The sequence below is a fragment of the Mesoplodon bidens genome (genome assembly GCF_964165515.1).
Source record: "Mesoplodon bidens genome assembly, chromosome: 4".
Taxonomy (NCBI): domain Eukaryota; kingdom Metazoa; phylum Chordata; class Mammalia; order Artiodactyla; family Ziphiidae; genus Mesoplodon; species Mesoplodon bidens.
In genome coordinates, this window is record NC_138160.1 from 27,614,151 (window position 1) to 27,632,151 (window position 18,001).

Sequence of the window (18,001 nt, forward strand, 5' to 3'; positions counted from 1 at the left end):
CAGCTGTCCGATTAGTTCCTAAGGGCCAAATGGGGTAGGACAGTGCTCACAGTTCAAAGGAAAATCTCTGACTCTCTTTAGGAAATCCTTATCAGAAGGACCCATTCCAGCCGGTGGGGTGTGAAGGTGAAAGAGCAGGAAGCAGGCCCGTCTCAATTCCTCCCTCCCCACCCCTTCTTCCCTCCCTCTCTCCCCTCCCTTCCCCTCTGCTCTCCTCCTCTCCCTTGGAGGAATTACTCTGTGGTCTGGGAGATACGCTGAGAGATATTCTTTAGAATCCAGTTGAAGTGTTTTCTTGAGTTTTGGCCAGTGGATGGTGGATGGTGGATAGACTGATGGTTACACGAAGGACTTTAAAAGAATTAAGGAACAAACTGAGAACCGTGATCCAGGATCAGATAGTGGGGTAATCCACAGAGATAACATGTATCCTTGATAAACACAGCTGACAGCTGCTGGTGTGAAAGGGAAATTTAGTGCAGAAGATGATGTATTTATCTCAGTAAGAGAGTTTATCATATAGTGGTTTCTTCTAGGACCAGGTTTTTTTTTTTTTTTAAATAAATAAATTTATTTATTTTTGGCTGCGTTGGGTCTTCATTGCTGAGCACAGGTTTTCCCTAGTTGCAGTGAGCAGGGGCTACTCTTTGTTGTGGTGCGCGGGCTTCTCACTGTGGTGGCTTCTCTTTTTTTGGAGCACGGGCTCTATGCATGGGCTTCAGTAGTTGTGGCACGTGGGCTCTAGAGCACAGGTTCAGTCGTTGTGGCACACAGGCTTAGTTGCTCCACAGCATGTGGGATCTTCCCAGACCAGGGCTTGAACCCATGTACCCTGCATTGTCAGGTGGATTCCTAACCACTGTGCCACTAGGGAAGGCCCTAGGACCAGGTTTTATGGGTTCAAATCCTACCTGCACCACTTACTAGTTGTGTAGATCCAGGGCAATTTATATAACCTCTCTGGACCTCAGTTTCTTCAGGAACTAATGATGCCTAGTTTATATGATTGCTGTGGGCATTACATGAATGAATACATGTAAAGTTCCTGGAGCATTACTTGGCACATGGCAAGTGCTCAAAGCAATCCTTTTGGTTAATACCAGACGGAATAGATATTAAAGGATTTCTTGGCATAGACAGTCAGTTTCTGATTTCTCTCACCCTATTATACTAATTTTTTCAATTTAATTTTTTGAGATATAATTCACATACCATAAGATTCACTCTTTTAAAATATTCAATTCAGTGGCTTTTTGTAGATTCACAAAATTCTGCAACTCTCACGACTGTCTAACTTCAGAATATTTTCATCACCCCAGTAATAAATCCTGTGCCCATTAGCAGTCACTTCCTATGCTCCTCCTCTGAGTCGCTGGAAACTACAAATCTACTTTCTATCTTTGTGGATCTGCCTATACTGGACGTTTAATATAAATGGACTTATACAATATGTGGCATTTTTAGCTGGCTTCTTTCATTTAGTCTTATGTTTTCAAGTTTCATGTATGTTGTAGCATGCATTAGTACTTCATTCCTTATATGACAATAATATTCCATTGTTTGGATATACCACATCTTGTTTATCATTCATAAGTTGCTGGACGTTTGGTTTGTTTCCACTCTTTGGCTATTAAGAATAATGCTACTAGATTGGTTCAAGATGGCAAAGTAGGGTGACGTGTGCTCACTTCCTCTTGCGAGGGCACCGGAATCACAATGAACTGCTGTACAGTCACTGACAGGAGGACACTGGAGCTCACCATAAAAGCTACCCCACATCCAAAGACAAAGGAGAAGCCACAATAGACAGTAGGAGGGGCACAATCACAATAAAATCAAACCCTATAACTGCTGGGTGGGTGACTCACAAACTGGAAAACACTTATCAGTCTTCCCAACCTGGGGGTCCGGCAATGGGAGGAGGAGTTCCCAGAGAATCAGACTTTGAAGGCTGGCGGGATTTGACTGCAGGACTTCGACAGGACTGGGGGAAACAGAGACTCCACTCATGGAGGGCACACACGAAGTAGTGTGCGCATGGGGACCCAGGGGAAGGAGCAGTGACCCCATAGGAGACTGAACCAGACCTACCTGCTAGTGTTGGAGGGTGTCCTGTAGAGGCGGGGGGTGGCTGTGGCTCACCATGGGGACAAGGACACTGGCAGCAGAAGTTCTGGGGAGTAGTCCTTGGCATGAGCCCTCCCAGAATCCGCCATTAGCCTCACCAAAGAACCTGCTAGGCTCCAGTGCTGGTTTGCCTCAGGCCAAACAACCGACAGGGAGGGAACCCAGCCCCACCCATCAGCAGACAAGCAGATTAAAGTTTTACTGAGCTCTGTTCACCAGAGCAACACCCAGCTCTACCCACCACCAGTCCCTCCCATCATGAAGCTTGCACAAGTCTCTTAGATAGCCTCATCCACAAGATGGCAGACAGCAGAAGCAAGAAGAACTACAATCCTGCAGCCTGTGGAAGGAAAACCACATTCACAGAAAGATAGACAAAATGAAAAGGCAGAGGAATTGTACCAGATGAAGGAACAAGATAAAACCCCAGAAGAACAACTAAATGAAGTGGAGATAGGCAACCTTCCAGAAAAAGAATTCAGCATAATGATAGTGAAGATGATCCAGGACCTCGGAAAAAGAACGGAGGCAAAGATTGAGAAGATGCAAGAAATGTTTAACAAAGACCTAGAAGAATTAAATAACAAACAAACAGAGATGAAAAATACAATAACTGAAATGAAAAATACACTAGAAGGAATCAATAGCAGAATAACTGAGGCAGAAGAACAGATAAGTAACCTGGAAGACAGAATGGTGGAATTCACTGTTGCGGAACAGAATAAAGAAAAAAGAATGAAAAGAAATGAAGACAGCTTAAGAGACCTCTGGGACAACATTAAACGCAACAACATCCGCATTATAGGGGTCCCAGAAGGAGAAGAGAGAGAGAAAGGACTCGAGAAAATATTTGAATATATTACAGTTGAAAACTTCCCTAACATTGGATAGGAAATAGCCACCTAAGTCCAGGGAGCGCAGAGAGTCCCAGGCAGGATAAACCCAAGGAGAAACACACCAAGACACAGAGCGATCAAATTGACAAAAATTAAAGGCAAAGAAAAATTATTGAAAGCAACAAGCGAAAAATGACAATAACATACAAGGGAACTCCCATAAGTTTAACATATGATTTCTCAGCAGAAACTCTACAAGCCAGAAGGGAATGGCACAATATATTTAAAGTGATGAAAGGGAAGAACCTACAACCAAGATTACTCTACCGGGCTTCCCTGGTGGCGCAGTGGTTGAGAGTCCACCTGCCAATGCAGGGGACACAGGTTCGTGCCCCAGTCCAGCAAGATCCCACATGCCGCAGAGTGGCTAGGCCCGTGAGCCATGGCCACTGAGCCTGCGCGTCCCAAGCCTGTGCTCCGCAACAGGAGAGGCCACAACAGTGAGAGGCCCGCATACCACACAAAAAAAAGAAAAAACATTACTCTACCCATCAAGAATCTCATTCAGATTCGACTGAGAAATCAAAAGCTTTACAGACAAGAGTGGCGACAGCGGCAGCGAGAGGATGAACAACAAGTTCGACACCTGCGGACGGTAACAGAGCCCATGTTGTAGAGTTGTGAAGATGCAATGAGACTGAAAGATGACGACAGTGGGGACCATGATCAGAATGAAGAAAACAGCACACAGAAAGATGGTGAGAAGGAAAAAATGGAATGAGACAAGAGTTAGAGCAGCAGCAAGAGGAAGGCTGTTGTCCCGGGGCCAGCAGAGCACCCCCTGCAGTATAACTACACTTCCTGTTACTCCAGGAGAACCCCTGGCCATCACACCAGCTCACAGAGCTACGAACAGAATATCAAACAGATTGGCACCTTTGCCTCTGTGGAGCAGTTCTGGAGGTTTTACAGCCACATGGTACGTCCCGGGGACCTGATGGGCCACAGTGACTTCCATCTCTTCAAAGAAGGAATTAAACCCATGTGGGAGGATGATGCAAATAAAAATGGTGGCAAGTGGATTATTTGGCTGTGGAAGGGTTTGGCATCCCGTTGCTGTGAGAATCTGATCCTGGCCGTGTTGGTGGAACAGTTCATGGTTGGGGAGGAGATCTGTGGGGCTGTGGTCTCTGTCCAGTTTCAGGAGGACTTTATTTCAATGTGGAATAAGACTGCCAGCGACCAAGCCACCACACCCCGCATCTGGGATACGCTTCAGCGAGTGCTTAACCTACCTCCCAACACAATTATGGAATACAAAACCCACACTGACAGCATCAAAATGACAGACAGGCTGGGCCCCCAAAGACTCTTTTTTCAAAACCTCTGGAAACTGCGGTTGAATGTGCCATGACCCTCTCCCTCTCTGGATGGCACCATCATTGAAGCTGGCATCATCGGAGTCTCTTGTTCTGTTGGCGTGCTACCTGGAAAACCCTTCTGTCCCGGACAAGAGGAATTGGAAGAGCATTTTATGTTTTAAGAACAGGCTGACATGCAGCAGCTACAACAACAGCTGAGATCACTTAATAAATGGTGCTAAACTAAAAAAAAAAAAAAAAAAAAAAAAGCTTTACAGACAAGCAAAAGCTAAGAGAATTCAGCACCACCAAACCAGCCCTACAACAAATGCTAGAGGAACTTCTCTAAGGGGGAAACACAAGAGAAGAAAATGACCTTCAAAAACAAACCCATAACAATTAAGAAAATGGTAATAGGAACATACATATCGATAATTACCTTAAACGTGAATGGATTAAATGCTCCAACCAAAAGACACAGACTTGCTGAATGGATACAAAAACAAGACCCATATATATGCTGTCTACAAGAGACCCACTTCAGACCTAGGGACACATACAGACTGAAAGTGAGGAGATGGAAAAAGATATTCCATGCAAATGGAAATCAAAAGAAAGCTGGAATAGCAATACTCATAGCAGATAAAATAGACATTAAAATAAAGAATGTTACAAGAGACAAGGAAGGACACTACATAATGATCAAAGGATCAATTCAAGAAGAAGATATAACAATTATAAACATATATGCACCCAACATAGGAGCACCTCAACACATAAGGCAACTGCTAACAGCTATAAAAGAGGAAATTGACAGTAACACAATAATAGTGAGGGAGTTTAACACCCTACTTACACCAATGGACAGATCATCCAGATAGAAAATTAATAAGAAAACACAAGCTTTAAATGACACAATAGACCAGATAGATTTAATTGATATTTATAGGACATTCCATCCGAAAACAGCAGATTACACTTTCTTCTCAAGTGCACATGGAAAATTCTCCAGGATAGATCACATCTTGGGTCACAAATCAAGCCTCAGTAAATTTAAGAAAATTGAAATCATATCAAGCATCTTTTCCGACCACAATGCTATGAGATTAGAAATCAGTTACAGGGGAAAAAAATGTAAGAAACACAAACACATGAAGGCTAAGCAATATGTTACTAAATAACCAAGAGATCACTGAAGAAATCAAAGAGGAAATCAAAAAATACCTAGAGAAAAATGACAACGAAAACAATATGATCCAAAACTTACGAGATGGAGCAAAAGCAGTTCTAAGACAGAACTTTATAGCAATACAAGTCTACCTCAAGAAACAAGAAAAATCTCAAATAAACAATCTAATCTTACATCTAAAGGAGCTAGAGAAAGAAGAACAAACAAAACCCAAAGTTAGTAGAAGGAAAGAAATCATAAAGATCAGAGCAGAAATAAATGAAATAGAAACAAAGAAAACAATTGCAAAGGTCAGTAAAACTAAAAGCTGGTTCTTTGAGAAGATAAACAAAACTGATAAGCCTTTAGCCAACTTCACCAAGAAAAAGAGGGAGAGGACTCAAATCAATAAAATTAGAAATGAAAAAGTTACAATGGACTCAGGAGAAATACAAAGCATCATAAGATACTACTATAAGCAACTCTATGCCAATAAAATGGACAACCTGGAAGAAATGGACAAATTCTTAGAAAGGTATAACCTTCCAAGACTGAACCAGGAAGAAACAGAAAATATGAACAGACCAATCACAAGTAATGAAATTGAAACTGTGATTTAAAATCTTCCAACAAACAAAAGCCCAGGACCAGAGGGCTCCACAGGTGAACTCCATCAAACATTTAGAGAAGAGCTAATGCCCATCCTTCTCAAACTCTTCCAAAAAACTGCAGAGGAAGGAACACTCCCAAACTCATTCTATGAGGTCACCATCACCCTGACACCAAAACCAGACAAAGATACTACGAAAAAAGAAAATTACAGACCAATATTTCTGATGAATATAGATGCAAAAATCCTCGACAAAATACTAGCAAACAGAATCCAACAACACATTGAAAGGATCATACACCATGATCAAGTGGGATTTATCCCAGGGATGCAAAGATTCTTCAGTATATGCAAATCAATAAATGTAATACACCATATTAACAAATTGAACAATAAAAACCATATGATCATCTCAACAGAGGCAGAAAATGCTATTGATGAAATTCAACACCCATTTATGATAATAACTCTCCAGAAAGTGGGAATAGAGGGAACCTACCTCAATATAATAAAGGCCATATATGACAAACCCACAGCAAACATCATTCTCAATGGTGAGAAACTGAAAGCATTTCCTCTAAGATCAGGAACAAGACAAGGAGGTCCACTCTCACCACTCTTATTCAACATAGTTGTGGAAGTCCTAGCCACGGCAATCAGAGAAGAAAAAGAAATTAAAGGAATACAAATTGGAAAAGAAGAAGTAAAACTGTCACTGTTTGCAGATGACATGATACTATACATAGAGAATCCTAAAGATGCCACCAGAAAACTACTAGAACTAATCAATGAATTTGGTAAAGTTGCAGGATACAAAATTAATGCCCAGAAATCTCTTGCATTCCTATACACTAACAACGAAAGAGCAGAAAGAGAAATTAAGGAAACAATCCCATTCACCATTGAAATGAAAAGAATAAAATACCTATGAATAAACCTACCTAAGGAGGTAAAAGACCTGTACTCAGAAAACTATAAGACACTGATGAAAGAAATCAAAGATGACACAAACAGATGGAGAGATATACCATGTTCTTGGATTGGAAGAATCAATATTATGAAAATGACTATACTACCCAAAGTGAGCTACAGATTCAATGCAATCCCTATCAAATTACCAGTGGCATTTTTTACAGAACTAGAACAAAAAATCTTAAAATCTGTATGGAGACACAAAAGACCCCGAATAGCCAAAGTAGTCTTGAGGGAAAAAAATGGAGCTGGAGAGATCAGACTCCCTGACTTCTGACTATACTACAAAGGTACAGTAATCAAAACAATATGGTACTGGCATAAAAACAGAAATATAGATCAATGGAACACGATAAGAAACCCAGAGAAAAACCCATGCACCTATGGTCAACCAATCTGTGACAAAGGAAGCAAGGATATACAATGGAGAAAAGACAGTCTCTTCAATAAGTGGTGCTGGGAAAACTGGACAGCTACATTTAAAAGAATGAAGTTAGAACACTCCCTAACACCATACACAAAAATAAACTCAAAATGGATTAGAGACCTAAATGTAAGACCAGACACTATAAAACTCTTAGAGGAAAACATAGGAAGAACACTCTTCGACATAAATCACAGCAAGATCTTTTTTGATTCACCTCCTAGAGTAATGGAAATAAAAATAAACAAATGGGACCTAATGAAATTTAATAGGTTTTGGAAAGCAAAGGAAACTACAAACAAGATGAAAAGACAACCCTCAGAATGGGAGAAGATATTTGCAAATGAATCAACTAACAAAGGATTAATGTCCAAAATTTACAAGCAGCTCATGCAGCTCAATATTAAAAAAACAAACAACCCAATCAAAAAATGGGCAGAAGACCTAAATAGACATTTCTCCAAAGAAGACATACAGATGGCCAAGAAGCACCTGAAAAACTGCTCAACATCACTAATTATTAGAGAAATGCAAATCAAAACCACAGTGATGTATCACCTCACATCAGTTAGAATGGGCATCATCAGAAAATCTACAAACAATAAATGCTGGAGAGGGCATGGAGAAAAGGGAACCCTCTTGCACTGTTGGTGGGAATGTAAATTGATACAGCCACTATGGAGAACAGTATGGAGGTTCTTTAAAGAAGTAAAAATAGAACTTCCATTTGACCCAGCAATCCCACTACTGGGCATATACCCAGAGGAAACCATTATTCAAAAAGACACATGCACCCCAATGTTCGTTGCAGCACTATTTACAATAGTCAGATCATGGAATCAACCTAAATGCCCATCGACAGACGAATGGATAAAGAAGATGTGGTACATATATACAATGGAATATTACTCAGCCATAAAAAGGAATGAAATTGGGTCATTTGTAGAGATGTGGATGGATCTAGAGACTGTCATACAGAGTGAAGTAAGTCAGAAAGAGAAAAACAAATATCGTATATTAATGCATATATGTGGAATCTAGAAAAATGGTACAGATGAACCGGTTTGCAGGGCAGAAATAGAGACACAGATGTAGAGAACAAACGTATGGACACCAAGGGGGGAAAGTGGTGGGGGGGGGTTGGTGGTTGTGTGATGAATTGGGAGATTGGGATTGACATATACACACTAATATGTATAAAATAGGTAACTAATAAGGACCTGCTGTATAAAAAATAAAATTCAAAAATTCAAAAACTAAATAAATAAATAAAATAAAAGTAAAACAGAAGCAATATTGTAACAAATTCAACAGAGACTTTAAAATGGTCCACATAAAAAAAAAGAAAAAAAAAGAATAATGCTACTCTGAACATTTATTCATATGTATCAATTTTGTTGTTGCTGTTGTTGTTGTTGGGTTATTTTTGTTTTTTGCGGTACGCAGGCCACTCACTGCTGTGGCCTCTCCTGTTACGGAGCACAGGCTCCGGATGCACAGGCTCAGCAGCCATGTCTCACGGGCTCAGCCGCTCCGCGGCATGTGGGATCTTCCCGGACTGGGGCACGAACCCGTGTCCCCTGCATCAGCAGGCAGACTCTCAACCACTGCACCACCAGGGAAGCCCCCATATGTGTCAATTTGACTGAGCTAAGGGATGCCCAGATAGCTGGTTGAACAGTTTTTTTCTGGGCGAGTCGGTGAGGGTGTGTCTGGAAAAGATTAGCATTTGAATCAGTAGATGCCCTCACCATTGTGGGTGACCACCATCCAATCCATTGAGGCCCTGAATAGAGCAGAAAGGTGGAGGCTGGGCGAATTCACTCTCTGCCGGAGCTGAGACATCCATCTTCCCCTGCCCTCAGACTTGGAGTTCCTGGTTCTTAGGCCTTTTGGCTCCCACAGGGACTTACACTGTTGGTTCTGATTCTCAGGCCTTCGGTCTCAGACTGAGTTTCATCATCAGTTTTCCTGGTTCTCCAACTTGCAGATGGCATATCAAGGGACTTCTCAGCCTCTGTGACAGCATGAGCCACTTCCTGTAATAAATCTCTTATACATATCACTGTTTATCTTATTGGTTCTTTTCTCTGGAGAACCCTGACTAATACAAGTTTTTGTGTGGACATATATTTTCAATTCTCCTGAATGGGATTGCTGGTAAATACCGCCCCCCTTCACCACCACTTTTTTAAAATGTCTCAAATTCTCTTCCTCTTCACAGCTTCTTGCCCAGAGCCACTTCAGCAGCCCACTAATTGGTCTCTCTTCCTAAGGATCTAACTCTCTCAAACCCATCTTCTTAAAAATTATCAAAGAATATAAAATTTAAAAAATAGTAGTAAAGTTAGAAGAACATCAATGTACATTACAATCATTTATTCTTCATAAAAACCTATGAGAGAAGAACCTAGGGGCAGGACTGGAATAAAGATGCAGATCTACTAGAGAATGGACTTGAGGACACGGGAAGTTGCAAGGGTAAGCTGGGATGGAGTGAGAGAGTGGCATGGACATGTGTACACTACCAAATGTGAAATCGATAGCTAGTGGGAAGCAGCCACAAAGCACAGGGAGATCAGCTTGGTGCTTTGTGACCACCTAGAAGGGTGGGATAGGGAGGGTGGGAGGGAGGGAGATGCAAGAGGGAAGAGATATGGGTATATACGTATATGTATAGCTGATTCACTTTGTTATAAAGCAGAAACTAACAGACCATTGTAAAGCAATTATACTCCAATAAAGTTGTTAAAAAAAAACCTATGAGAACAAAAGAAACCTATGAGGTAGGGACTATTATGCTTATACCATTTAGAGATGACAAAACTGAGTTCATGAAGTTAGTAAGTGGTAGAGGCAGGCTTTACATCTCGGCCAACGTGATTCCAGAATGCCTAACCTGCATGACATACCACCTCCCTAGAACACCTCTGACCAACATGTCACTACCTTGCTGAAAACGTTACAAAGATTCCTACCTGCCTAAAGTAAGAACATGTCCTATTAATGTACATGGCTATTTCTCATTTATAAACTACTGGAACACTTATATTATCAGCTCTTTAATTACTTCATCCCAAAGTATGCCATACTTTGTATTTCCTAACACACATCAGACTTGCTATTTCTCACTCAATGTCTTTCTTTCCCCAAGGAAAGAATGTAAGTTCCATAGGGTCAGGAACTTTGTTTTATCTGCCACAAAATTCCCAATGCCTAGGACCATGACAATAACATAGTAGGCCCTAAATAACAGTTTGTGGGATAGATGAGCTTAATCCTGTGTCCTTCATTTCCTGAGAACAATGGTTTTATGATATAGCTTTGGTATCTTCCTCCACCCTCTTCCAACTGCCACCCAGCATGCTACCAGGCACATAAGCAGATGTCAACCTACTTTAGTCCTCCCAGCAACCTTGACCCTCTAGCACATGTAATCTGCTGCCAGGTCTCAACACCTAATGCCAGTGTTGTAAGCGTTTCTTTGTGTCAATAACATATTCTTTGGAATCCAAAGAACCTGCAGAAATCAAGGCAGCCACAAGGAATAGCTATTTAGGGGACTGGAGAAGAGTCCAAGCCACACTGTGACCTGATTTCGAGCTTCATATGCTCATTAATGGGAGATGCTGAAGGGCACATTGGTTTAGAGCCCACAGTCTAGAGCAACACTTCCTGATAGAAATTTCTTCAAAGATAGAGATGTTCTATATCTGTACTCTCCAATAGGGTAGCCACTAGCCGCATGTGGCTGTTGAGCACTTGAAATGTGGCTAGTGTGACAGAAATTAAAATTTTAATTTTCTTTAATTTAAATCTAAATACCCATATAATGGCTAGTGACTACAATATTGGATAGTACAGTACTAGAGTCAGATGATCGAGGTTCAAATCCTGGCTCCACTGTTTACTGAGTGTATGACTTTGGCCAATTTACTTAAACTCCTTATGCCCTGGTCTCCTTATCTATAAAACAGGAAAAATAATAGTAGTACTAACTTGTAAATTTGATGTGAGGATTAAATGACTAAATATACACTTTGTACATGGGTCTATCAAGCTAGCACTTGGGTGGCTGGGGAAAGAGGCTGACCCACATCCATAAATGCGTCATCTGTCCCCCTGATTAATAGAGTGCCTCGTCCTCTGGGAGCACCCTCTGGTGAGCATTTACAGGATGTATTAGTTTCCTATTGCTGCTATAACAAATTACCACAAACTTCCTGGCTTAAAACAACACACTTATGCATTATAATGATGTAGTTCAGAAATCTCACTGGACTGAAATCAAATTGTCAACAGGGCCACATTCCTTCTGAAGGCTCTAGAGGAGAATCCCTTTCCTTGCCTTTTCCAGCTTCTAGAGGCCACCTACAATCCTTGGCTCATGACCCCTTCCTTCGTCTTCAAAGCCACCGGCAGAGCATCTTCACATCGCCCTCTGATTCAGACACTGCTGTCTTCCTCTTATAAGGACCCTTGTGGTTACATTAAGCCCACCCGGATAATCTAGGATAATCTCTCCATCTCAAGATCTTTAAGTTAATCACATCTGCAAAGTTCCTTTTGTCATGTAAGAGAACATATATTAGGTTTGAGGGCCATCATTCTGACCACTGCGCATGAGGTATGAACATTTTCACACTCAGTGACCATTCTGGAAGGTCTATCCACGTACCTCTCCTCCAGACCTTCATGTCACATTTTCTAGCCTTATTCTTCCCCAGTCCCTGATCAGCTGTGAGTGCTTATTCATAAGTATAGATCTGTACTCAGTCTATCTTTACTTACATATGAAGTAGACAATAAAGTGTACAACGCAAATCCTGCCCTCTCAGAGGACTTCTCTTTTCCACCGCATTTCAGGGTCACGTTGAGTGGGACAGTAGAGCAGCCGTTGTCCAATTTCAGCTGGAACTAGTATACCATGCAGGTCAATCACTGATTCAGGTGCTTGACTCTTCCTTATTCGCTTCCTTCTTTAACTGGTCATGGGGAATTCCCATGGGCTATAAGGATGGCTGGAGGGAGAGAGTGCAAGCTAATAGGAGCAGGTAACATGGGATTCTGGTCCACCAGCTTGTGAGAGTTTATTTGTGCCTTCTGGACTACTCCAGCCTGGTCTCATATATATATGCTGCTTCTGTTTTGGAAGACTGCTGTATGGGTTTAGTTTTATGGTTTGGAAGGTAAGATAATACCCAGTTAATGACAGACAGTTCTCATAGTCAGTTGGTGTCCCATGGTCACGTGTTCCATCTTTACCAGGGCCCAGAAGGCTCCCAGGATAGAAGTAAATTTCTAGATATGGTGTTTATTTGATTCCAATCTGCTATAGATTGTGAAAGCAGCAAAGAAAAAAATTCTGCCAATAATATTTGTAAGACACCATTGATTATAAGATGCAGTCCAAGTTCAGAGATGTCAAAACATGAAAACAGGGCTTCCCTGGTGGCGCAGTGGTTGGGAGTCCGCCTGCCGATGCAGGGGACGCGGGTTCGTGCCCCGGTCTGGGAGGATCCCACGTGCCGCGGAGCGGCTGGGCCCGTGAGCCATGGCTGCTGGGCCTGCGCGTCTGGAGCCTGTGCTTTGCAATGGGAGAGGCCACAACGGTGAGAGGCCCACATACCGCAAAAAAAAAAAAAAAAAAAAATGAAAACAAAACAAAATCCAAACTATGTGTATACCTTAGAATCATTAATCTACCCTTCCACTGCATACATAAGGAAACAGGTCTAGAGAATTAAGTGACTTTTCCAAGATCACACAGCTCCTTAGTGGCATATCCAGATATATCTCCTGACTTTCAGTCCAAAGCCAGTTTCATTTCATCATATAAATGTATTATTCATGATTAGTATGAATAATAAACCCCCAACTTTTCAAAATAAATGCTTTAAGTGCCCTTATTTTGCTTTATGTCAGGGATACCATGAAAAATAGAGGCTGGATCTTTAGGGTTGGCACCCCTCATCCCCACCACCCCTTTGCCCCAGGCAAAACCAAGTAAAATTACAATAAAATTACTCTAAATCCAGTGTTCCCCTCAACTTTCTGATAATAAGAATCACCTAAGGAGTCTTCCAATAATTTAAATTCTTGGATCCAATTGCAGACCCACTAAATCAGAATCCCAGGACCTGTGGTCTGGGAAACTATACGTTGAACAAGTTTCCTCAAGTGATTCTTATCAACAAGGAACTTTGGGGAACACTGTGCCCAACCTCTTCATGCTAAGGATGAAGATGATAAAGCCCAAAGAAGTTGAGTAACTTACTGAAGATAGCTCTGTGTCTATTCTTGTGTAAGCACAGGCTGCTTCTGGAGGAACATGCCTTTCTTTGGGGAAGGGGCCTGGAGGATTGGCAATCTAAGAGACAGAAGAGACCTTTTTTTTTTTACATGCCTGCTTGTGGTGATTGGAAAAAAAAGTTTCCCCTGTATAGTGAATTAATTTTTCAATTAAAAACCTAGTTCTAAGTCATATCTGTTTGGCAAACACCTTGGAAATGCAGCCATTTGTACCCTGACTTGCCCCACTCCCACCTACCTTGAGTCTGCTTTCCAGCTGACAAGCAGCCTGCTCATTTCCCTTCCCACTGCCTACTCCATGCTCCACCTGTGCAGCCCAACGAGGCTGGAGGCCAGGGGCATTCGAAAAACTCCTTCTCTGCCTCAAGGGCCTTGGTGTGAAGTCATCCTCCCCCTGAGATGCAGTGGGAGCTCCAGAGCTCCAGAGATGGCGAGGCTTGGCTGTCACTCAGCCAAGGCCTTGCTCATAGCACTTGCTAGCTATGCCCCTCAGCAGCACTCAGCCTTGAGCACATTCAGAGAGGGATGATTCTTCATCCCTCTCTGAATATTCTTCAATAGTCAAATGGGTAAAATAAATTTTCTTACATTTGTACAAAAGAAGAGTATCAGGGCTTCCCTCGTGGCGCAGTGGTTAAGAATCTGACTGCCAATGCAGAAGACATGGGTTCGAGCCCTGGTCCGGGAAGATCCCACATGCTGCGGAACAACTAAGCCCGTGCGCCACAACTACTGAGCCTGTGCTCTAGAGCCCACGAGCCACAACTACTGAATCCACGTGCCACAACTACTGAAACCCCCGCACCTGGAGCCTGTGCTCCGCAACAGGAGAGGCCACCGCAATGAGAAGCCTGCGCACCACAACGAAGAGTAGCCCCCACTCGCCAAAACTAGAGAAAACCTGCGTGAAGCAACGAAGACCCAACGCAGCCAAAAATAAATAAAATAAATTTATTAAAAAAAAAAAAGAATAGTATCAGCAATGAGAATGAATGACTGATATGTGTAGCAGCATAGATGGTTCTCAGAAATACAATGCTGAGGGACAAAAAGCCACACGTAAATAAATACAGAATTTTATGATGTCACTTACATGAAGTATTTTTCTTTTTTTCCCTCCAGTTTTTTTTAAAGCATCAATTTTATTTATTTACTTATTTTTGATTGTGTTGGGTCTTCTTTGATGCACACAGGCTTTCTGTACTTGTGGCGAGTGGGGGCTATTACTCTTCGTTGCAGTGTGCCGGCTTCTCATTGCGGTGGCCTCTCCTGTTGCGGAGCACGGGCTCCAGGCGTGCGGGCTTCAGTAGTTGTGGCACACACGGTCAGTAGTTGTGGCTCATGGGGTCTAGGGCACAGGCTCAGTAGTTGTGGTGCACCAGCTTAGTTGCTCCGTGGCATGTGTGATCCTCCTGGACCAGGGATTGAACCCGTGTCTCCTTCATTGACAGGCGGATTCTTAACCACTGCACCACCAGGGAAGTCCCTCCCCCCAGTTTTATTGAGACATAATTGACATATTGTGCTGTGCAAGTTTAAGGTGTATGAGGTGACTGGACACACTTATTGAATAGTGTATATATTGTGAAATGATTACCACAGTAAGGTTAGTTAACATAGCCATCACTTCACATAAACATGAAGTTTTAATTAAAAACAGGCAACATTGAGACTTCCCTGGTGGCCTAGTGGTTAGGATTCCGGGCTTTCACTGCCATGGCCCGGGTTCGGTTCTTGGTTGGGCAACATTAATCTCTGGTATGATAAGTCAGGATAGTAAGTGGGAAGTGACTGGGAAGAGTATGAGGCAGAGTTCTGTGGACCTGGTAATACTAGGGTCCATCAGAGGAGATGGGTAACTTAGGAAAATTTAATTTATAAATTAAGTTACATTTTTCTGCATATATGTTTATTTCAATGTAATGTTTACTTTAAAAAAATAGTCCCCATAGAGTGGTGGTTCTTCACTTTATCAAACCCAAATGCCCCTCCCTCCTTTTCTTTTTTTTTTTGCAGTACATGGGCCTCTCACTGTTGTGGCCTCTCCCGTTGCAGAGCACAGGCTCCGGACACGCAGGCTCAGTGGCCATGGCTCACGGGCCCAGCCACTCCGCAGCACATGGGATCCTCCTGGACCGGGGCACGAACCTGTATCCCTTGCATCGGCAGGTGGACTTTCAACCACTGTGCCACCAGGGAAGCCCCCAAATGACCCCCTTTTATAACAAATGTTTTGTGACATCCTCTGTACTCTCCTGAAATGAAAGTTGTAGATAATTGTACATACTACATGTATAATTAAAATTTTTTCATTTTAAAATAAAATTTTAATTTTATAATTAAAATCAACAAAGGAGAGGGAAAAACTTTATAATAAAAAATGTGTATTTTAGTGTGTTGATATTTGGTCAGGACTACTCTGGAAGACACTGAGTACAACAGGTGCTTGCATCTAGTGTGAAAATCTCCATGAATGCAACATTTGCAAGTGCAAATGGCATCAGGTAATGTACTAGTTAATTACTAAGGCGCTGGTGATGGAATTTTCTGAAATGGTAAACAATCTGTGCTAACATTTTAAACAGAACACAATGTAACCATCCTTCCATTTCCACAATAATGACATTCCTTTCAAATCTAGAGTATGTTAAAATGTAAAAATACTTTGTTTTTATATATCAAAGCCAACTTCGATTCTAGGCTTAGATTCTACGCTTATAAACACACTTTGCATGTACACGAATGTCCAGTTTGATACTGACATAATCCATTGTCCTATAGGACTGTCCTGTGTATTGCAGGATGTTTAATATCCATGGCCCCTGACCATTAAATGTCAGGGGTGTCATTGCAACATCCACAAACTTCCAATATTCCCCCGGGAAAAGTGTCACTTTGGTAGAGAACCATCTGTGTAGAGGATAACTTCTAGGCTACAAGCCATTAATGTTCTCATTCATGAAACACTTGAAGTACCTGTATCAAAAGTAATCTGATGGGCATAACAATTTTTTTTTTTTTTTTTTTTGCGGACGCGGGCCTCTCGCTGTTGTGGCCTCTCCCGTTGCGGAGCACAGGCTCTGGACGCACAGGCTCAGCGACCATGGCTCACGGGCCCAGCCGCTCCGCGGCATGTGGGATCTTCCTGGATCGGGGCACGAACCCGTGTCCCCTGCGTCGCCAGGCGGACTCTCAACCACTGCGCCACCAGGGAAGCCCGGGCATAACAATTTGAATAAACTCTCTCAGGTCTTCAATCTTCTCTGCTCATTGCACTGCTGATCCGTCCCAATGTTAGGCTCTCTAAGGTACTTGCTTAATGAAGAATTGAGTGTTCTGTAGTTGATGTTCGAGGTTAAGGTCCAATAAGGAGATGACTAATGTTCCTAAATAAACAGTTGAAAATTATGCCTGTAATTTCAAGCTGTATCCCTGCCTCTGCCCTAAGAGCCTCACTCCCTTTACAAATGACTCCTTAGACATTCCAGAGCAGAGAGTCTCCCTGATTTATCAGCCTGTACAATCAAGAGTGGCATGAATCCATGTTGGACATTCTTGTCCACTGAATACTGAAGACCTTCATCTTCTACTGAAGATTTCATCTTCTGTCATGGAGCATAGCAAATATTTGAGTGATTATTATATGCCAGGCTATATACCAACCTTGTGCTAGGCACTTCACAGGTATCATCTCATTATATTCTTACAACAGCCTTATGAGGTAGTCACTGCTATTATTCCTAGGTTTTGATGGGGAAGGAAACTGAGGCACAGAGGTTAAGTAACATTCTTAGGGTCACATAGTTAATCAGCTTAAAAGTCAGGATTTGAACCCATGCATCTGATTCCAAAGCTGGAGCTCTTAACTTTTATGGTATTCTGCCCCCAACGGGGGAGAATATGCTTTTGCCAAGGACCTATACCCTGGACATCTAGAAATGGTACAGCTTTCCATTGGCTAAATGCCTTTTGGAATTCAGCCTGCCTGGGGAGAAGTCCAGTGACCTCCTCCCATATCAATGAGATTATTACATTCAGTTTCAAATAACAGAAAGTTTCAAATAACATAATTTCACAAAGCTGACTGGTAAGTGTGAACAATAAGGACATTTGTTGCTTACTCAACATGAAATCCCAGGGCTGGTTAAATGGCTCAGTAATATCATTAAGCATCCTTGGCCTCGCCATCAT

General features: G+C 42.1%; 1 protein-coding gene across 1 annotated transcript; it reads left to right on the plus strand.

The window, feature by feature from the left end:
* Positions 1-3,536: 3,536 nt before the first annotated feature.
* LOC308616615 (eukaryotic translation initiation factor 4E type 2-like) lies at positions 3,537-4,704 on the plus strand. Its single transcript, XM_081232931.1, has 2 exons — positions 3,537-3,735; positions 3,868-4,704. The coding sequence occupies exons 1-2, from the start codon at positions 3,655-3,657 to the stop codon at positions 4,375-4,377; spliced, it is 591 nt and encodes a 196-aa protein (XP_081089057.1). The 5' UTR covers positions 3,537-3,654; the 3' UTR covers positions 4,378-4,704.
* Positions 4,705-18,001: the final 13,297 nt, after the last annotated feature.

Coding starts and splice junctions, on each gene's coding strand:
- LOC308616615 (XM_081232931.1), top strand. CDS start 3,655: ATGAGACTGAAAGATGACGACAGTGGGGACCATGATCAGAATGAAGAA. Junction 3,736..3,867: donor AAGATGGTGAGAAGGAAAAA/ATGGAATGAGAC, acceptor ACCAGCTCACAG/AGCTACGAACAGAATATCAA.